Raw genomic sequence first — 20,579 nt, 5'->3', positions numbered from 1 at the left:
GGGTGGGGGTGGGAAGAGATAGTCACAATTAGATAAGTGTGTATACCTAGGACAGCAGGCACCTAAGAGTGCAGGGTTTACCTGTTTGGGGAGCAAGGAAGGGACAACAGACAAACAGGAAAGGTGTTCCTAGTGGAGCAACGAGCATGTGCAAAGGGATGAACCTGGTATGAAACCTGGTATGGTAAAGAACCTTGTCCGACTGGGTAACAGTGAAGCTGGAGGAGTCTTTAAAGCCTAGGGTTCTCAAACTCCAGGTAAAAGTCTGGCAGTGGGGAGCCACAGAATGTTTTAAAGCTGCAGAGTGACATGGTCATATTGTGGTTACAGAGGTCCCCCTGCTGTCATTAGGATGATCTCTTTGCGTTGGAGAAAGAGGCTGGCACTAGTTCTCTGGAGTAGTGTTCAGAGGGGAGTGAGAGCCCAAAGAGGGCAAAGTAGCTAGCACTCCTTCAGGGTGACAAATGCAAGGGCAGTGGGGTAGGTCCTTAGCTGAACGTGGGCCAGGCCTTGTGAACTCACCTTGAGAAAGTGCTTGTATTCGGCACTGCAAGGCTCCATTAGCTGACTTCACCCACATGGCTTGCCTGCCCCGCTCCCACAGACCAAGTGGATGAGGAGGGAGGAAGGGGCACTCTGTGGATGCCTGCTGTCAAAGACCAAGGCTACCTCAGAGGAGATGCCAGCCTGGGGGCAGCCAACAACTTGGCCACATGATGGCAGCAGAGGACCAGCTGTTGACTGCTGCACATCCACCCCCAAAACAGGTGAACGGGGAGGACCCCTCAGGTTTCCTCCCAACCTCTATAAGTCTCTCCCAATGTCCTGAGGCAGAATAGGGGCCACAAGAACCCATGTCTCAGCGCCGGGCAGGGAATGTTTCATATCAGTTCTGCCCTGCATGACTATCTTTAGACATGTTGACTGTGGAACACAGGAATGGTGCCATAATTTCTGATGTGTGTTTATTCATTTCCGGGCCAATTCTGGTTAGCGAAGGGAGTGCCTTTTATGTTGCCTCAGGCACGGTATCCTCCCAGCACTGGGTGTGGCCGCCCCCGTGCTGTTTCCACCCTGTCACCAGATGCTCATTAAGCTCCAGCCTGGAGGGGTAGGGGAGTCCAGCATTAGGAATGGGAGATGGGGGGAGTCAGGTATCCAGAGTAAACTGTGCTGGGGTAGGTGTAGCACAGGGTCTGTGGGACCCACAAGATGGACTTGTCACCGCCTGGATCAGGTAGGCTTCCTGGAGGAGATGCCACCTAAGTTACAAGAGAAGGAAGGGAAAAGGGTGCTCCTGGAAGGAAGAACAAGGAGTATGGGCTGGATGGTGAGTAGAGGAGATACTTGTAGGGTCAGGCTGAATCCTGTTGGGCTGAGGGCTCCTCTCCCCACCCCCACCCGTTATCCTCCAAAGCTCTGGGACTCACAGTTCACAGGTCCCTCAGACCTCAGCCATGGGCCACCCTGTGATGCTTTCCCTCCCTCCAGGGTCCAGGCCCACCTGGCTGAAGGGGATGTCAGGCTAAGGATGTACCCCAGGGCCCCCCTCCAGTGTTGCGGGGAGCCAAGTTACCAAGGAGCAGATGCTGAGAGATGGCAAGAGCAGAACTGAGTTGACTCCCCTATCCCTGCCCTGCATATATCACAGCCTGGAGAGAGAACTCTGGGTAACCACCTAGCGAGAACTGCACCCTCATTTCAGAGACTGAGAGGCTGAGGCCCAGCATGGCTTACAGAGCAGGTTAGAGGTGCCCTGAGAGCCAAAGCCCATGTTTCCCTCATATCAGGGAGGCCCTGGAGCAGAGCCAGGAATGAAGGCCAACATTTTGTGTTTTATTGTCCCCATCCTACAGCTTCCACCTACTGAGGCAGCAGTGGACAGACCAGAGCTAGGGTTGGGCCTCCACATAAGTTGCTTCTCCTCTGACTCTAATGTCCAGCCAACAGGGCTGGCCCCATCTTATAAATCCCACCTGCCCTGGGCAGGCGGGATGCAATGCACCATGCTGATACCATCCTGTCGCTGTCAACCCAGGGCAGGCCCACAGAGGGATAGTCTCTGCCCACAGAGGCTAGTGCCACTCCTGAGGTCTCTCCACACCTTCCCTCTGGTTCTCCACACATTCCTGGCCTCTGTTTCCCACACGGTGGGTCCCCCAGGCCCTGCCTGGAACGAGTGTCTGAGGATGTTGCTGTATCCTGGCGCTAAGAGAAGAAATAGGCCAGGTGGTCCTCAAATGCGCTGGGGCAACACGCCCCCTCACTTCGCCCAGTCGGTCGTGGGGGGCAGGACGGGACAGCTCAGATCTACTTAACCTCTCTCCAGGCCACTCTACGCACACCCACCCACAGGCCACTGAGAAAAAGGGGACCAAGTGTAGGTGTAGGACCCAGGCTTCCGAGGGCCAGGAAAGTCGAACAGGCAGAAGGGCTGGGCTAGGCCAGGCATAGAGCAGGCCCCGCCCACGTCCCCGCCCCCACACCCTGGCCCCGTCCGCCCCGCCCCTGGCACTCAGACTTTGCTCCAAGCCCCGGCCTCTCTGCGTGTGTGTACGCCCGCGCCAGGTGCTCAGACCCGAGGGCAGGAGAAGGCGGCGGGCATCTCAGGAGTCCTGGTGGGGTCGGTGCCCCAGGGCTCCCAGGACCGGCGCTCGACGCTTGTCCAAACCCAGACTTCTCGTTGGCTCCCAGCCAGGCCCGGGCCTGCAGGAACCTCCGCGGGCCGCCATCTGGGCCTCGATGGAGCTCCACCCGCCGCCATTGCAGCCCTTCCTGTTACTACTGCTGCTACTGCTGCTGCTGCTTCTGCCGGCGGTGCCCGAGACGGGAGGGTCCTGGCAGTGCCCGCGCATCCCCTATGCTGCCTCCTGCGACTTTGACGTGGAGTACTTGGTGCCCAGCTTCTCGGCTGGCCGGCCGGTACAGGCTGTGGCAACCTACGAGGGCGGCAGGGAAGGGAGTGCCGTGTTCGTGGCCACACGAAATCGCCTGCATGTGCTTGGGCCTGATCTGCAGCCAGTTGAGAGCCTGGCCACCGGCCCTGCTGGGGCCCCTGGCTGCCAGACGTGTGCGGCCTGTGGCCCAGGCCCCCACGGCCCACCGGGAGACACAGATGCGCAGGTTCTGGTGCTGGAGCCGGTGCTGCCTGCACTGATCAGTTGTGGCTCCAGCCTTCGGGGACGCTGCTTCCTGCATGAGCTAGAGCCCCGCGGGACAGCCCTGCACCTGGCGCCACCAGTCTGCCTTTTCTCGGCGCACCACAATCATCCGGAGGACTGTCCCGACTGTGTAGCCAGCCCGCTGGGCACCCTCGTGACCGTGGTTGAGCAGGGTCATGCCTCCTACTTCTACGTGGCATCCTCACTGGACTCGGCGGTGGCCGCCAGCTTCAGCCCACGATCAGTGTCCATCCGGCGCCTCAAGGCCGACGCCTCAGGATTTGCACCAGGCTTTGCAGCACTGTCAGTGATGCCTGAGCACCTGGCTTCCTACCGCATCGAATACGTGTACAGTTTCCGTGCAGGAGCCTTCGTCTATTTCCTGACTGTGCAGCCAGCCAACGTGGTAGATGCTCCTGGCGCCTTACACACGCGCCTGGTACGGCTCAGCGCTGTCGAGACTGACCTGGGCGACTACCGCGAGCTGGTCCTCGACTGCCGTTTTGCACCTAAACGCCGGCGACGCGCGGCCCATGAGGGCGCACAGCCCTACCCGGTGTTGCAGGCGGCCCACGCTGCTCCAGTGGGCGGGCGACTGGCCACTGAGCTGAGCATCGCTGAGGGCCAGGAAGTGCTATTCGGGGTCTTCTCGGCTAGCAGAGACAGCGGCCCAGGTGTGGATCCCAACTCTGTCGTCTGTGCGTTCCCTGTAGACTTGCTGGACACTCTCATCGAGCAGGGTGTGGAGCGCTGTTGTGAGCCTCCTGTCCACCCTGGCCTCCGGCGAGGCCTCGACTTCTTCCAGTTGCCCAGTTTTTGCCCTGACCCGGTGAGCAGAAAGAAAGGGCCCTCACTTGTGAGCAGTGTGCACATGCTTCTCTTCCAGCACTGAGAGGATCTGGGACGGGGAGGGCAGGCAGGGAGAAGTTTTCTCTTCCACCCAGTTTCTTAGGGGGTGGTGTGAGGGAATCAGCCAAACAAAGGCCACACTGGAAGCTCATCTCCCAGCCAGGCTAGACCCTGTTGCTACACCATTTTGCTCTTTCACCCTCTCACTTACCGTGGCCCCTTGCTTTTTTAGGTAATTTCTCTTGTTATGTGAAAATTGGATTACATCATAACTGTCTCTCTACCAGGCACACTTCCAAACTCTGGGTACAACGATGGTTGTCCCTTCCTACCTGCCCACCACATATACCCTTAGGGACACACAAAAAAACAGCACCCTCCCCCCCACAGGCAGATACTCACAAATTCACCCAGACTCACATCTACTCACCAACACGTTTTCGCTTTCCCTGCGGGAATACTTGTTTTGCTCTGCTTTCTCAAGAGGGTGGGGCAGGAGTTGTCAGAGAATGCTCCCCTCCACCCCTGTTCCAGAGAGCCTTCCGGGCCTTGGAAGATGGGGGCTTGTCAGAGAGCCTGCATGCCTTGGGCTTTCTGGACCCACTCACCCCTGATTGTTCTCCATGGGGTGACTGGGGGAGGATTCAAGACATAGTGAGAAGGTGGCTTGGCTCTAGTAAATTCCAGGAGGCTCACCCCGGTCTTGTGCAAGCAACTAAACATCTGGGGATGAGTAAAGGCCTAGGAGGGGCTGGTTGGATTTGGTTCACCATGTAGGAGTCCCAGACTTTCACCATAGATGGGGCCCTTCTCACCCCAGGCAGGAGGTCTCCCAGCCTATGTTGAACTAGGTGCTCCTTCCTGCAGACCCTACCCAGGTTCTCTTCAGCCATGGTGTCAGGGAGCTAGAGCAGAGAGTAAGAGGACATTCCTTAAAATGCTTCCCTGATGACAAACCCAAAACCGTATCCCTTGAAGCCATTGAAACAGTCCCACCCTACGTTACAAGAGATTACGCCAAGGAAATGGGGTGAACGAACAAACAAATGGCATTGGACAAGTGGCCTTTCACGGAGCTAACCCACAGTCACTGCTCTCCAAGTCTTTGGCTGCCCTGGGGCTCTGGCCCTTCTGTGATATTCTTCACTGACTCCTTTCGCTCTGATTGATGCCCCAGAGGTGGGAGAGAATTTACACACAATGAGGGGTGGGGGGATCTTCTGCCTCCCTCCTTCAACTGACTCCCTCTGGGTTGAGGAGGCCCTAGGGGTTGAGATCCCTAGTCTGGGACTGGGCAGCCCTGACTGCCCTCCTCTCCTTCTCTCTGGGGAGTCAGAACCTCTCCCTGACTTGGCTAGTGGTCAGGGGATCAGAAGACACCCAGCACGACTTGGCAGTGCAAGGCTCCAAAAGGACTAATCTCAAGCCCTGGAGCCCAGGGGCAAACAGGCAGCGGTGCAGCTCTGACCAGGGTAGGGCCTCTATTCCACCCCACAGCCCCACCTGTCCCTGAGTCATACTGAAAACACCTGGCTGGCTTCCTGCTAGGGCCAGGACTTTTACTCACCTCCAGTGAGGACAGAGTCCCAGTCCCCACCCACCCACCCTATAGACCCAGTGTGTGGAGTTTCAGAGCCCAGCTCTATGCTGAGGTCTTGTTCCCAAGACTTATAATCAGCACTGAGGTCTCAGGACTGAGTTAAGCATACTTAGTCTGATAGGGGCCTTCTATCAGCCTTGAGGAGTACCCTTAGTGTTGGCAAGGGAGGGTCCCAAGCTACTGGGCTACAGAGCCCTGCCTCCACCTTGCACCCAGCTCCAATACCCTGCATCCATACCCTCACTGCCTGGTTTCCTAGAAGCTTCCACAGCTCTGCACTGGGGCACTGAGTGTCCCCCAAACACCCACCTGCTAAGAGCAGGGGAGAAATTAGTGTCTCCTCTTACCCGGGCCTTCAGGCCTTGGTTTATCCCTCCTGTACCCTGAAGGAAGTACAGGTAGAAGCTGGAGGTACAGAAAGACCTTTGGCATCTCAGGGAGAAGGACGACGTTACCAACCCTGTGCTGGCCAGTTAACCTCAGAGTTCAGCCCCTTAAGCAGGTGGAGAGACTGAAGGCTGAAGAGGGGACAGGGTTTGTTGAAGTGCAGCGCAGGACCAGCAGGGGGCAGGAGAGGACTCTGGTCAGGAGCTCAGACTTCCGACCTGGTTCGTCTTCTGAGAGGCGATAAGGCCTTTGACATGTGAGCAAACCTCTCTGAGCCAGTTTCCTTATCTATAAAATGGGGGTGATGAGAGAACCCACTCTACAGCGTGGCTGTGAGGACAGAATGGGGTTGGCTCTGTAAAACTCAGTAACTCATTATGAGAATGGCCATGGCAGGGTAGGGCAAGGCGTAGGGGGAGCCAGCGTTCCAGCCTTGGCCTTCTTCCCTGGCCTTGCTACATCTGAGAGCCCCATGGAGGCAGTGGGGTAACTGGTAGGACTGGGGCCTTCTCCAGCCAGGCCAGGTGACGGGTGGGAGTTTAGGCTGCTGTGGTCACTGACAGAAGCCCCAAGGGGCCAGTTCATGGATATGAGCCCTGACTCCTTCCCTGACCCTCCCCAGCCTGGCCTGGTGGCTCCCAGCCCCAAAACCAGCTGCCGCCACTTCCCTCTGCTGGTCAGCAGCAGCCTCTTACGGGTGGACCTATTCAACGGGCTGTTAGGACCAGCGCAGGTCACTGCATTGCACGTGACACGTCTCGACAATGTCACAGTGGCCCACATGGGCACAGCCGATGGGCGCATCCTGCAGGTAGGTCCCTCATCTCCACGGCCCCTTGTCCCGGGATCCCTGTCCCCATTTTGCTCACAGCCGACCTGTCCCAGGTGGAGCTGGCCAGGTCTCTCAACTACTTGCTGTACGTGTCCAACTTCTCACTGGGCAGCAATGGGCAGCCTGTGCATCGAGATGTCAGTCGCCTTGGGGACCACCTGCTCTTTGCCTCTGGGGACCAGGTAAGGTGGGCAGGGTAGGGCCCGGGGCCGGGCTGTTGGGAGCACAGCTTCTCCATCAGATCCAAGGAGGCATTGACACACAGGTCCCCCCACCCTGATCTACAGTAGGACCAGGGGGTCTAAGGGGCTTAGTCTCCCCCTTCAGCCACCCCTGAGCCCCCTGTTTGTCCAAGGTCTTCCAGGTACCTATCCAGGGCCCTGGCTGCCGCCACTTCCTCACCTGTGGGCGTTGCCTGCGGGCACAGCGTTTCATGGGCTGTGGATGGTGTGGGGGCATGTGTGGCCGGCAGAAGGAGTGTCCTGGCTCCTGGCAACAGGACCATTGCCCACCCGAGCTTACTAAGGTATGGCTTACCTGGCAGGGCACAGGTAAGTGTGGGACAAACCGGGCCTGGGGTGGAGGTCAGCAGGTCTTAACCATGATCTTCCTCAGGCCTGGGATGTCTTCAGTGTTTACAAGGAGAACATTCTTTTTTTTTAATTTTTAATAAATTTATTTATTTATTTATTTATTTTGGCTGCGTTGACTTGGGTCTTCGTTGCTGCGCACGGGCTTTCTCTTGTTGTGGTGAGCGGGGGCTACTCTTCATTTCGGTGCATGTGCTTCTCATTGCGGTAGTTTCTCTTGTCACGGAGCATGGGCTCTAGGCGCGCAGGCTTCAGTAGTTGTGGCTCACGGGCTCTAGAGTGCAGGCTCAGGAGTTGTGGCGCATGGGCTTAGTTGCTCCGCGGCGTGTGGGATCTTCCCGGACCAGGAATTGAACCCGTGTCTCCTTAATTGGCAGACGGATTCTTAACCACTGTGCCACCAGGGAAGTCCCAAGGAGGGTATTCTTGGCAGACGGGATGGCACATGCAAAGACTTAGAGGCAGAAAAGTATTGAGTGAGGACAAGCAAGTGACCTAGAGTGACTGGAGTGTGGGGCAGGCAAGGAGTGTGGCAGAAAACTTAGGGGAAAGCAGACAGGGCTGAGAGTCCTGACCCATAAAGGGACTCAGGCTATCTTCTCCTCCCCTCTCAGTTCAGCCCCCACAGTGGACCCCTAAGGGGCAGCACAAGACTGACCCTGTGTGGCTCCAACTTCTACCTGCATCCTCCTGGTCTGGTGCCTGAGGGCACCCATCAGGTCACTGTGGGTCAAAGTCCCTGCCGACTGCTGCTCAAAGGCAACTCAAACCTCAGGTACGACTTGGTCCCTGCCCTTTCTATCCCTGATGGGGATAACCAAGCAGCCCCTTCCCTGTGAGACCCTGTCCTCTGCTTGTATGGGGCAAGGAGGTATGAGGCAAGCTGTAGTAGCTCTGTGCTTTCTGTCTGGGGGGACATCTCTGTCCCTTCTTGAGCCTACATATGCTCTACCTGTCTGTTGAGTCATGGCAAAGCTAGTCCCTTCCCCGTCAGATCCTGCCGACCCTGGATGAAGCCATGGCTAGAGAGATGCTATCTTCAAGCTCAGATGAGACCTGTGATTTGTGGTGGGCATGCAGCCAGGCCTGTGTGACCCCTGGCTGACCTTGAGTTCCCCTGATGTCCCAGCCAAGTACCCCGGAAGGACTTTGTAGAGGAGCTTGAGTGTGAACTGGAGCCCTTGGGCACGCAGGAAGCCGGGCCTGCCAACGTCAGCCTCACTGTGACCAACATGCCACTGGGCAAGCACTTCCGGGTAGATGGCACCTCCATGCTGCGAGGCTTCTCTTTCATGGTGAGGCCACTTTTCCTTGTTTGTGCCCTTGGCCAACTGGGCAGTTCGGGCAGGGAAGAGTTTAGAGTGGAGTGCCTCCTGCTCCAAGCTAAGCCACCTCCATGCCCTCTTAGGAACCCGTGCTGACAGCAGTACAACCCCTCTTTGGTCCACGGGCAGGGGGTACCTGCCTCACCCTTGAAGGCCAAGGCCTGTCTGTTGGCACCAGCCGGGCTGTGCTGGTCAATGGGACTGAGTGCCTGCTGAAACGGTAAGTGCCAGTGGGAAAGGGGATGGGAGGCCACAGGGTCCCACGTAGGGGAGCCCTCACCAGGTGGGGCTTGAATCCCCGACAGGGCAGGGGGAGGAGGGCTCAGTCACTCAGTGTAGGGAACAGGTCCAGGAAGAAGTGTCTTCTGCTCCCTCCAGCCCAGAGGTGGTTTGGGATGGCAAGAGAGCCCATTACAGAGTCCACTGGCTGCAGCCAAGGCTGTGGGGGGAACCTGTTCCCTCCCTGACTTCTTGGAGGCCTTTCTGGGACCACCCTATCTTCAGACAGACCCATGGAGTATGGGCAAGTTGAGGAGATGACCAACAGAGGAATTGGGAGGGGTCAGCAGGCTCCTGGAGGAGTCGGGCCTAGCCATCACATGGAGGGTGCCCCTGAGCCTAATCCCCCTGTTCTGCAGGGTCAGCGAGGGGCAACTTTTATGTACCACACCCCCCGGGGCTGCTACCGCCCGCGTTCCCATTCGCCTGCAGGTGGGGGGCGCCGAAGTGCCTGGCTCCTGGAACTTCCACTATCAGGAAGACCCCATCATGCTGGGTATCAGCCCCAACTGTGGCTACACGTAAGTGCCACCTCCTTGCCCGCTCTGGTCTCCTAAGAATGAGGGATCCAGCCTCGGAGAGCACCCCAAGTCCACCACCCTGCTCTCCTCTACAGTGGTTCCCACGTCACCATCCATGGCCAGCATCTGACTTCAGTGTGGCACCTCGTGCTGTCATTCCATGATGGGCGCAGGGCAGTGGAGAACAGGGTGAGTGGGCACTGGTAGCTGCCGAGTGGGCACTGGCCAGGAGGGAGGAAGGCCACACCAGTCCCCTGGGTTCCAGCCCCAGCCCATGCTGGGCTGAGGGGTCTGGGGTGGCTGTAGGTGGGATACCGGGCTAACCACTCTCGCATGGACCCAGCAGTGTGAGGGGCAGCTCCCGGAGCAGCACTGGTGCCGCCTGCCCGAATACGTGGTCCGAGGACCACAGGGGTGGGTGACGGGGAACCTGAGTGCCCAGGGGGATGGAGCTGCTGGCTTCACGCTGCCTGGCTTTCGCTTCCTGGCCCCACCCCACCCACCCAGCATGGACCTGGTCGCACTGAAGCCTGAGGAGCATGCCGTTAAGTTTGAGGTAAGTGGGGAGGATAGGGGGTGGAGGCAGTGGAGCGTTAAGGCTGCAGCCTGCCCGGAAGAGATGGGGGCAATGGCCAGCCCTCATGACTGTCTCTGCAGTACATTGGGCTGGGCGCTGTGGCTGATTGTGTGGATGTGAACGTGACCGTGGGTGGTGAGAGCTGCCAGCATGAGCTGCGGGGGGATGTGATTGTCTGCCCCCTTCCCCCCTCCCTGCAACTTGGCAAGGACGGTGCTCCACTGCAGGTAGGCAGCTCAGCTGGCCCTCTATGGGAAACATGGGTTGAGGACCTACAGGCTGGGCCTGAGCTGCCACCTGCCTCCAGGTCTGTGTGGATGGTGGGTGTCACATCCTGGGCAAGGTAGTGCGGCCAGGTCTGGAAGGGGTCCCACAGAGCACACTCCTCGGTGTCCTACTGGCCCTGCTCCTGCTTGTGGCTATACTGGCCACCATACTGGTCTTCAGTTACCACCAGAGAAAACAGCTAGGTGAGCTCTCCACTCCCATCCTGACCCAACCCCACCCCCAAACTCTGACATCTCCAAGTCCCTATATCCTCTCTCTGCCCAGGTCTTAGGGGTCTACTCACACCTCCTGGGTAGGGGTCAGCCTCTAGGAGCTTGGAGTGGCTGGCTACCAGGAGCCATTTTTCCACAGTCCCTTCTCTGAACCTGGATGACTTGGCATCCCTGGACCGGACCACTGGAGCCATGCCTCTGCCTCTGCTCCGCTCAAGCTCTGACTATAGAAATGGCCTTGGTGAGATGGTGGAGGTGCTAGAAGCTGGGACCATACTCTCTGGTCCACCAGCCCCTCATTCCCTCTCTTTCTCAGCAGCCCCTGCCATTGATAGCCGGGATTCCACCACTCAGGTCCACAGAACATCCTTCTCAGGCAACGGGGATGGGTCCCATGTCCCACTGCTGCGGAAAGAGTCCATCCAGCTTGGGGACCTGAACTCTGCACTCCTGGCCGAGGTCAAGGATGTACTGATTCCCCACGAGTGGGTAGTCACCCACACTGACCGAGTCATTGGCAAAGGTCTGGGGGCCAGGCCAGGTGGGGTTGGGGCTCAAGGGATAGTTGGGCAGGACTCTGAGCCTCCATTTGCTCATCTGTGAAATAGGAATTCTGTCTTCCGTGGGTTCTGGTGCAGATTACGTGGGTGTGGGGGGGCTGCAGGCTCTGCCATCATGAAGCTGCTGCTTGTCTTTAATGTCAGGTTGGCCAGTTGGGGCTCTGAGGTCTGGTTGCCAGTGGGAGGGTGTGGTGTGAGCCCTGGGCACTGGGCCCCCTCTCACTGTCTCTCCCTCATCAGGTCACTTTGGAGTTGTTTACCATGGAGAATACACAGACGAGGCCCAGAATCAAATCCACTGTGCCATCAAGTCGCTGAGTCGTAAGTGGAGCAGAGGCTGGGAGGATACTCGTCCCTGCTGTGCTACCACTGCTCTGAGTGACCTTGAGCAGGAGACCTTTCTTCTCTGTTTCCCCATCTGACCCTTGTAAAGGGCCTCCCTGCCCTGGGCCTGACTCCAGCCTCTCTGCAGGCATCACGGAGGTGCAGGAGGTGGAGGCCTTCCTGCGTGAGGGGCTGCTCATGCGCAGTCTGCACCACCCAAATGTGATGGCTCTTATTGGTATCGTGCTGCCGCCTGAAGGGCTGCCCCGCGTGCTGCTGCCCTATATGCGCCATGGAGACCTGCTCCAATTCATCCGCTCACCCCAGCGGGTCAGTGCTCAGCTGGCCCTGGATTGGGGGGCTTGGGCAACAGCTGGGGATGGAGCTGCTCCGTCCTCGCCTACTGACCCACCTGTGCCCCCAGAGCCCCACAGTGAAGGACCTCATCAGCTTCGGCCTGCAGGTGGCCCGTGGCATGGCGTACCTGGCAGAGCAGAAGTTTGTGCACCGGGACCTGGCTGCTCGGAACTGCATGTGAGCAGCCAGAGTGAGGTTGGGGTGAAGCCAAGGGGCAGAGCACCAGGGCGTGCAGCTAAAGGTGCCTCAGGGAAGGCCCATGCTCCAGTCCTTGCTGTGCAGCCCTGGGCATGTCCTTCCCTCTCTGGGCTTCAGTTTTCCTGTCTGCCCAATGCAGGCTTGAGTCGGACACTGTGGCTCAGAAACCTTGTAAGGGTCTGAAACAGGTGGGTTCAGGGCCTGGTGGGGGCCCGTCCTGAGTGTGATTCTCCCCTCCCAGGCTGGATGAGTCATTCACAGTCAAGGTGGCTGACTTTGGTCTGGCCCGCGATGTCCTGGACAAGGAGTACTACAGTGTCCAACAGCGCCGCCATGCTCGCCTACCTGTCAAATGGATGGCGCTAGAGAGCCTGCAGACCTACAGATTCACCACCAAGTCCGACGTGGTTAGGCCCCACCTGCCCCAGAGTCCACACGGCCTCAGAGAACACTTGGCCTTGCCCATTGATCTCCGGATGGTGATAAGCCCAGGGAATCCCCACGCTGGGCAGCCCCACAGCCCATTCGTCCACCTCTGGGCAGGTGTCAGGGCAAGAGAAGGCTGTGAACTCATTGGCTTCTCACAGACAATCCAGGCCCTGCCCGGCCCCAGCTCTGGACGGCTCTGGTGGTGGGCGGGGACAGAGGGAAATGCTTGTGAAGTATTGAGGAATGGGCTCTGACTGGGGGCGTTGAGCCCCTCATTTCCAGCTAGAGGGTTCTAGGAGGTAGAGGACCTGGGGGGGGGGCCCACCTGTCCTCCCCAGGGCGAGAGCTGAGTCCCTTCACCTGTCCCCTCCCACAGTGGTCGTTTGGTGTCCTCTTATGGGAACTGCTGACACGGGGTGCCCCACCATACCCCCACATCGACCCTTTTGACCTCATGCACTTCCTGGCCCAGGGTCGGCGCCTGCCCCAGCCTGAGTATTGCCCTGATTCTCTGTGAGTATGTGGAAATGGCGATGGGGAGGGAGCTGGGCCCCAGAGACAAGGAGGGGAGGAGGGGGCCAGAGACAGAGTTCTTGCCTGGCTCTCTGACTGATTCTCTGGTTGACCTAGAAAGGGACCCTCTCTGGACCTCAGTTTCCTCATCTGTGGTTCCACCACCGTTCGAGGCTTGGTGCTGGAGGGATATCATGGTTGCCATGGTAACACCATTCCCAACTCAGAGTCTGGGTTGAGGCCAGTGATTTGATTTCCCAGCACTCTTCTCCCCTCACCATGCCAAGAGGGGCTGTTTTCCGTTTATTCCACTTACTTAACCTCAAGGAAAGGTTCCATTAGCTCTCACACTAGCCCCCTCCACGTCTCCAGATCAGAATGTTTTCTTCGTTGGATATAGTTTCAGATTCCCTGTTTCCAGAGGCATGGCAGCAGCTGTGTTTCATCAGTGCCTGTCGCGTGGTTCAGCTTCATAAGCAGCATGCATGCCTTAGCTGTGCTGAGGTCTTTGAGGTTAGAACAGGAAAAGCCAGGTCATAGGTAAAGGTGGTTGATGATTACTGTCTCACCCAGCTTGTGCTCCAGAAGGGTATGAGTCACCCTTCCTCACAGCCCTGCCTGCCTTGATTTTGCTTTTTATTATTTATTTCACTAATGAACCTGGTTCAAAGTAAGGGAAATTAACTTCACTGCCTATCTGCCTCCAGGTCAGGCTCCCTGAAACAGATTCTGAGATGGAGGTTTACATGCAGGGGGTTTATTGGTAGGTTAGGGGCGAGGGACGCAGGACTAGGTAGGGGGAGACGTTGGGCTGTGATGCAGATGCAGCAGAGGCTGCAGTCCATCCCCCGGGGACCTCTGTAATTGGGATGGCCCTTCAGAGTTTTCTGAAATTGAGACCAAGGGGCCCAGGTCTTTGCTCCAGACATCCATTAGTCACTGCTTACAGATGTCCCTGAGGAAGGAGTGTGAGCTTGGAGGAGGCATTTCTTTTCTGCCTAGGCCAGTTCCTAGAGGGGGCCTCAGCCAAGAGCCATCAGAAGTCACAGGGGGAATGAAGGGGGGAAACTGGGTGGCATACCATGGCATCCTCCATACCAGGGGAAGTCCCTTCTCTCTGGGCTTCAGTTTCCTCATCTGTGAAGTTGGAATGATAACAGTACCACCCTCAGAGGTCTGAGAATTATATGAGATTATTGTGTGTAGGTCACTTTTAGTATCATTTAAGGCAGGGATGACATTTCCAAGATAAAGGGTCATGTATTAGGACCCAACAGACAAACCTAGAGAAACTCTGCTTGGAATCCATGGTGCAATGAGCTGCCCCACACATCTCAGGGCTTTTAATCCCCATTTCACTGGACCTGGGCTTCCTTCCTGGAAGACGTGATGATAACCATGATAGCTTGTGAGCCGGGGCCTAAGCTAAGAACTTCACAGGAATCCTCTCACTTTATGCCCCAATAGCTCTGTGATCAGAGAAGACTCCAGAGGCACACACAGGTTAAGGAACTTGCTCAAGATCACATAACCCAGGTCACAGGACACAGGAGTCCAGCCTCTCAGCCCTGAGGCAATTTGACCTCTGCCAGGGTGGGAAGGCAGTCGAGAAGAGCTGCCCCTAATTGGCTGATGCAAGGCACCAGGCCCTGTCACCCGCTCTACATCCCATGTGGCCTGCCAGGGGGCTAACAGCAGGTGGATAACGCAGAATCTCTGGGTAGGGGTGCACCGTGCCCCTCATGTTTTCCTCTACCCGCTAGGTACGCAGTAATGCAGCACTGCTGGGCTGCAGACCCTGCAGCACGACCCACCTTTGGAGCACTGGCAGGGGACGTGGAACGCTTGGTGGCCGCGTTGCGAGGGGACCACTACGTGCAGCTGCCTGTGGCCTACGTGAACGTGGGCCCTGGTGCCCCGGACAAGGCAGAAATGCCCTTGGAATAGTCACCATCCCCACCAGTGCACAGGAGTATAGGTGGCCCGGCCCCTCTCAGAGCCACCAAAGTCCACGTGACCTCAGCCCCAGGCAGGCATTGGGGGGTTGGACCTGCATAGCGGTGGGAGTTAACCCCAAGCTGCCTCTGGGCTGGCCTCTGCCCTGTCCCTGTCCCTGCCTCTTAACCTTCAGGGGCACAGGAGGGCTACAAGGCACATTGGTCTCTCACTCCCCAGTGGGGGCCAGTGATGGGATCCTTGATGCAGTGAGTATTTATGGAGTGTCTGCTGTGTAACTGGCTGCTGGGCACAGGGGACTCAGTGGTGACCACTGGCCCTTAGATCATTAAATGAACAAATAAATATTTAATTACAAATTGTGGTAAGTGCTATGGAAGAAAAAGACAGGCTGCTTTGAGGGAATGGAGGATAGCCTTAGATAGATGAATAGAGAGGTAAGGGAAACCACCCCAGGAGGTGACATTTTTGCTGAGACTTTGTCAGGTGGGAACTGTGCCAGAAGCGGTCGGGGTGGGGGGGGGGGGAAGAGAGTTTTTGGCAGAGTGAACAGCACATGCAAATACCCTGAGGCTGGAAAGGGGTTGAGTCAGCAAGAAGGCTCCAGAGAACAGGAAGGGGAGGCCAGGCCCAAATCCAGGTTACAGGGTCCTGGGGGCTTTTGGATGGAACCGAGAGGGGTGGGTTGAATACCCAGATATGCAGCAGCCAGGTTGGCTTCTCCTATTGCCCAGTCTGCCTGTCCCATTCCCCAGGCCCTAACCCCACTCCAGGGCTCCCTGCTCTACCTGCGGCCTTCCCCCCACCCCCCCCCCCCCCCCCCCCCCACTGATAAGTCATGGAGACTTGCTCCCCTTCCCCCCAATCCTGCCAGCATTGCTCTTGCAGCCTTGAAAGAGATGAGCCAGCAGCAAGGCCTCAGCTCCACACTTTCAAGGCACCAGCTTCAAGGTGCAGACTGCTTAGGCTATTTATACTCGTCAAGGCCACTGTACAATACCCACTAGAGGGGCAGGCTCCACCAGAGAAGGAGAACAGCTTCCTCCTTGTACTATCCCTCCCCCGTGCCCTCAATGCTGAGGGGGTCGCTGGCCTCTGCTGGTGTGGATGACTGGAGTATCAGGGTGACTGAGCCAGGGACATGCACTATGGCGGTTCCTCTCTCTCTCTCTTTTTTAAAAAAATATTTATTTATTTATTTGTTTGGTTGTGCCGGGTCTTAGTTGCAGCAGGCAGGCTTCTTAGTTGCGGCACGCAGGCTCTTTAGTTGTGGCATGCAAACTCTTAGTTGTGGCATGCACGTGGGATCTAGTTCCCTGACCAGGGATCGAACCCGGGCCTGCTGCATTGGGAGCATGGAGTCTTAACCACTGTGCTACCAGGGAAGTCCTGGTTCCTCTCTCTTGCTCGGGTCCCCCATGGCCTCTATCTCATTAGTTGGGAGACCCTGGCTCACGCTAAAGGGCGTAGGCTCCCTTCCCTTTGAGTCCCCAGCTCTTTGCCCTGCCATGCATGGAACCCTGGGTTTAGGCAAGAGCTCCCTGGTAAGCAGAGTGGGGGTCTCCTTGGGACTGGAGCTGCCTAGCTGTTTTCTACCCATCTGTTGCCTACTCTGTCATCTCAGGCCAGAGGGAGGCCCAAATATGGGGACCCAAAGGACTCTGAGGACAGGGGTAAAGCTTAAAAGGAGACTCTCACGCTCAAGTGCAAGGGTCTGAAGATCAGGGGCCTATGAGCTGGAGAGGGGAAGAGATGGACTCCGTCTGCCTGTTTACCCCTACACCTCTGATGCCCGTGAGTGCAGGCGCAGAGGAGGTTGTAGCCTTGCATGCTCTGCCAGGGACCCTTGGGCTCTTTCTCCCCCATTGTGTCACCCCTGAGGCTGGGAGAGAGGTGAGTGGAATGTTCTGGAGCATTCCCACAGCTGTGGTCCCCGTACCAGTTGGAAAGGACTGTCTCCATCCCTCCAACTAGTAGTCCTTGTGCCCTAACCTCATCTTGGGGATCTAAGGGTCACCCGGGGCTTGGAGCTGGGTGGGGAGTGAGAAGAAGGCTCAGAGGCTTCACTGAAGCTGGACTGAGGCTCCTTCCCCACTGGGCCTCTGCAGCGTATGGACCATGGGCTTCTCTGTTCATAAGAGAGGGACTCAGAGAGAAGGGGGTCTCTGGATGGGAGGGAAGCTTAGCGAGGAGAGGAGTCCCGGAGAATGGAGACGGAAGAAGCTCAGGGGATGTCAGGTTTCCTGTGTAGCCAGAATGTGGGGCTTTGGGCCTGTTTCTGGGCCAAGGGCCTCCAGGGCCAGGATTCTCCAGGGAGGGGACACAGTTAAGCAGGTGCTTGCCACAGCTGCACCCCCTCTCCCTGATGCTGCAGCCCCCAAGCTCTGAACTCTTTTCTCAGAGCCACTTGATAGTCCTAAGTCCATCTGGAGTGTTGGGAGCTGGAACTACTGCAGGGTTCCAATTCCTGACTGGGCCGCCAGGAAGGAGAGGAAGGGAGGATAGGTTCTCGGCCCCGTGATGGGCTGGGGGACCAGGAGTTTTCTGAGTGGTTTCCAGGGCTAATGAAGGCTGGACTGCCTTTGCCTTGGGGGAGGCCTGAATAATGGTTGGTCCAAGGAGAAGGTTGCTGGTGGCCCTGGTGGGCCTGGGCCTGCCACTAGGGTGGGATGGCGTGAGCACGGGTTTCTCCCAGGGCTTTGGGAGTCCAGCATTGCCATCATGAGCTGTGGAGAGCTGGTGTCAGTTCCTCTCCTCATCTCCAGTGGGGCTGGGGCCCAGCAGGTGCCAATAAAGGCTGGAGGAAGGCCAGGATGGAAGCTGGGGCTGAGGAAGCAGCAGATGACTCACATCCTCCTGATTGCCCACTGGTGTCGCTGTTGTCTGGCACCTGGAGGGCAAGCATGGGGTAGACCGACCTGCTTTGATAGGGGACCATGAGTCTGGTCTGAGATTCCCCTTATGCCAAAGCCCCAGCCTATCAGAGAATTTCCTCAGGGATCCAAAGGTTCTCTAGGGGGTCACACCTGAGGGCTCTAGACACAGCCCCATTTCAAATCCTGAGAACTTTCTGGGACAGTGGCTTCATCCGCCACTCCCTTGGTTCAGCCCATGAGATCCCGGGTCCACCTCTGGTGCCATTTCATGAACTAACTCCCTGCACCTGTAGGAGAGAGCAGGACCCTCCACTGCCGGGTGGGGTTGGGGGACGTGGGCACTGCTGGGAGTGTCTGAGGCTCAGGAAGGCCTGGGATGCACCTCTCACACTTATTGCCTCTGCCCAGAGAGAAGCAGCCCCAGGAATCGGTAGCTGAGCACTGATCCAGTATCTGCCAGGCCCTAATGAAAAACACCGTTTACTCCATGCTGGGCTGGAGAACTCTCCTCCATGAAGACCCCAGGAACCAAGCATCTCTTCACTCAGAGCCTCTTTTCTGCCCGTGTGAGGGTCCAACCAGCTTGGAGGTGGAGCTACTCCGGCCTGGAGGAGGGGGGATGACTTGATGAACCACCCCCAGCATTCCCCATCAACTGGCACAGGGGGGCCAGTTGAGCCTCAGTCTCTCCCTCCATTCTTTTGGGGTTTGTTCCAGTTGGGTTTTTTAACCCAATGAGCCTAGATGCCAAGAGAGCCCAGGACCAGCTCCTGTCCCTCCACAGCTACCCATTCCCCCACAATTTCTGCTCCACCCATCCTGCAGCCCGAACATTGGAAGGGAAGCAGATGCACTAGTGGTCCTGAGAGCCAGCCTTTGCTGGGCAGGTGGCAGGAGGGCCCTTGTATTTGGCCCTCGCCTGTCTCACTGTTGCTCTGTGGGAGCTTGAGGGCCAGGCCCATGATGGTTCCTATTCTGAGCTCAGGTGGTAGGAGCTGAGGGAAGTTGCTGGGGCTCAGCATGGGCAGAGGCAGAGGGAGCGCGAGAGCCAGGGGCATCCTTGCCTTCTCTCCAATCTGTTGCCTTTCTTGTTGGCTTAGCCACTTGCACACTTGTGGTCAGTCTTGGACTCTGGGCAGTTGGGATCTGGGAATGCATCAGGGAAGGCAGGGGACTCAAAAGCAGCAGCTGGTGGCCAAGATCACAGGATTTGATCAGCTTTGAAGCCAGAGCTCCCTCTCTCATGCTACAAGTCCACCCCCCTGACCGGCTCCATGCGGCCTGGACCATGGAGACTTAGAGACCCCCAAAGAGTCAGCTCCACCCCTGGGCTCCACCGTAGCGACAGCTTCAGCCAGGCATCGGTCCTGCTGACATGTCTCTCCAAGCTGGGGAGGCCCCTCTTCAAAGGGTGAAAGGAATTGTTTGGGCTGCCCCAGTCACTTTGCCCACGTGGGCTCCTGCCCTGGTCTCTCTGACCCAACCGTCTGTTCCTTTTTTTTTTTTTAATTTATTTATTTAATTTATTTATTTTTGGCTGCATTGGGTCTTCGTTGCTGCGCGTGGGCTTTCTCTAGTTGTGGCGAGGGAGGGCTACTCTTCATTGTGGTGCACGTGCGCGTGCTTCTCGTCACAGTGGCTTCTATTGTTGCGGAGCACGGGCTCTAGGTGCACGGGCTTCAGTAGTTGCAGCACACGGGCTCAGTAGTTGCGGCATGCGGGCCCTAGAGTGCAGGCTTAGTAGTTGTGGCGCACGGACTTAGTTGCTCCGTAGCATGTGGGATCTTCCCGGACCAGGGATCGAACCCGTGTCCCATGCATTGGCAGGCGGATTCTTAACCACTGCACCACCAGGGAAGAGGGAAGTCCAGCCATCTGTTCTTTTTTTTTTTTTTTTTTTTTGCGGTACGCGGGCCTCTCACTGTTGTGGCCTCTCCCGTTGCGGAGCACAGGCTCCGGACGCGCAGGCTCAGCGGCCATGGCTCACGGACCCAGCCACTCCACAGCATGTGGGAATCCTCCCAGACTGGGGCACGAACCCGTGTCCCCTGCATCTGCAGGCGAACTCTCAACCACTGTGCCACCAGGGAAGCCCCAGCCATCTGTTCGTAAAGTCGCCCCCACCCTCCACTGGGCCCGGGTTCCTCAGGGACCCTGAGGGAGGGCAGCTTTCCTTACATCCCCTTCACAGGTGTGGTTGGAGGTCTTTCTTGCCAGGCATGAAGTCCTGCCTCCTCCCCCCACTCCCTGCTGCTGGCTCCTGGATGGGAGGCTGCTCCCAGGGAGGGTGAGGAGCTGGCCGCAGCCCCTAAGCCAGCTGTGGACAGCAGTCAGGGGGGTGCCAGTGCTCTTGTCCTCCCTCCTGGCTGGTGCGGCTGGCCATCTTTCACGCAGAGTTACGTAAGCTTGAGTCAATTGGAGCTCAGAGCAGTTCATTGTGGGCTATTTTTAAGCTGTAACACATCACAGCAGAGGGGTCACTGCACCATGGCTTGCAGGGAAGGTTGTTTAAACATCTGTTATTTAAATTTCCCTGTGCCTTAAAGCTCAAAAGCCATGTCCTCCTGCACTCTCAGGTTCTGCATTTCACATCCCAGATGAGGAGTGGATTATCACCCCTCACCCTGCCATAGTTTCCTCTAGGACTGGGGTTTTCTGCACTGTGACTGCCTTTCTTTGGGGTGAAGCAGCGGGGCAGGGAGAAGGTGCCAGCTCCTTCAAACATGGTGCTGCCTCCGTGGAATG

General features: G+C 57.4%; 1 protein-coding gene across 18 annotated transcripts; it reads left to right on the top strand.

Moving 5' to 3' along the window:
• The first annotated feature begins 66 nt into the window (after positions 1-66).
• Positions 67-19,365, top strand: MST1R (macrophage stimulating 1 receptor). 18 transcript variants are annotated; one of them, XR_003431136.1, is made up of 21 exons: positions 67-1,330; positions 2,695-3,990; positions 6,620-6,808; positions 6,883-7,011; positions 7,185-7,355; positions 8,034-8,194; positions 8,549-8,714; positions 8,828-8,964; positions 9,383-9,544; positions 9,640-9,733; positions 9,888-10,100; positions 10,202-10,348; positions 10,429-10,591; positions 10,761-10,862; positions 10,938-11,144; positions 11,422-11,502; positions 11,654-11,835; positions 11,930-12,039; positions 12,302-12,603; positions 12,866-13,002; positions 18,243-19,365. XR_003431136.1 is itself a non-coding variant. In XM_027098790.1 (21 exons), exons 1-21 carry the CDS (start codon positions 1,085-1,087, stop codon positions 18,277-18,279), a joined length of 4,368 nt encoding a protein of 1,455 aa, XP_026954591.1. In that variant the 5' UTR covers positions 67-1,084; the 3' UTR covers positions 18,280-19,365. The 18 variants fall into 18 exon arrangements, 16 of the variants coding, with proteins under 16 accessions (XP_026954591.1, XP_026954598.1, XP_026954586.1 ...); XM_027098790.1 differs by having other exon boundaries at positions 12,302-12,539; XR_003431135.1 differs by lacking the exon at positions 18,243-19,365 and adding an exon at positions 14,766-14,880 and having other exon boundaries at positions 68-1,330.
• Positions 19,366-20,579: the final 1,214 nt, after the last annotated feature.

The sequence above is a fragment of the Aethalodelphis obliquidens genome, unplaced genomic scaffold (genome assembly GCF_003676395.1).
Source record: "Aethalodelphis obliquidens isolate GAN/ISIS:26980383/991018 unplaced genomic scaffold, ASM367639v1 scaffold125, whole genome shotgun sequence".
Taxonomy (NCBI): domain Eukaryota; kingdom Metazoa; phylum Chordata; class Mammalia; order Artiodactyla; family Delphinidae; genus Aethalodelphis; species Aethalodelphis obliquidens.
Note: the sequence above shows the minus strand (reverse complement) of the source record. Positions and strands in the feature narration are given on the sequence as shown.

Bases quoted from the DNA above. Each gene is read 5' to 3' on its own strand.
- MST1R (XM_027098779.1), top strand. From the start codon at position 1,085: ATGCTCATTAAGCTCCAGCCTGGAGGGGTAGGGGAGTCCAGCATTAGG. The intron at 9,734-9,887 runs GTGAGTGGGCAC...GCATGGACCCAG, and splicing joins GCAGGGCAGTGGAGAACAGG to CAGTGTGAGGGGCAGCTCCC. The intron at 13,003-14,765 runs GTGAGTATGTGG...TCTACCCGCTAG, and splicing joins GAGTATTGCCCTGATTCTCT to GTACGCAGTAATGCAGCACT.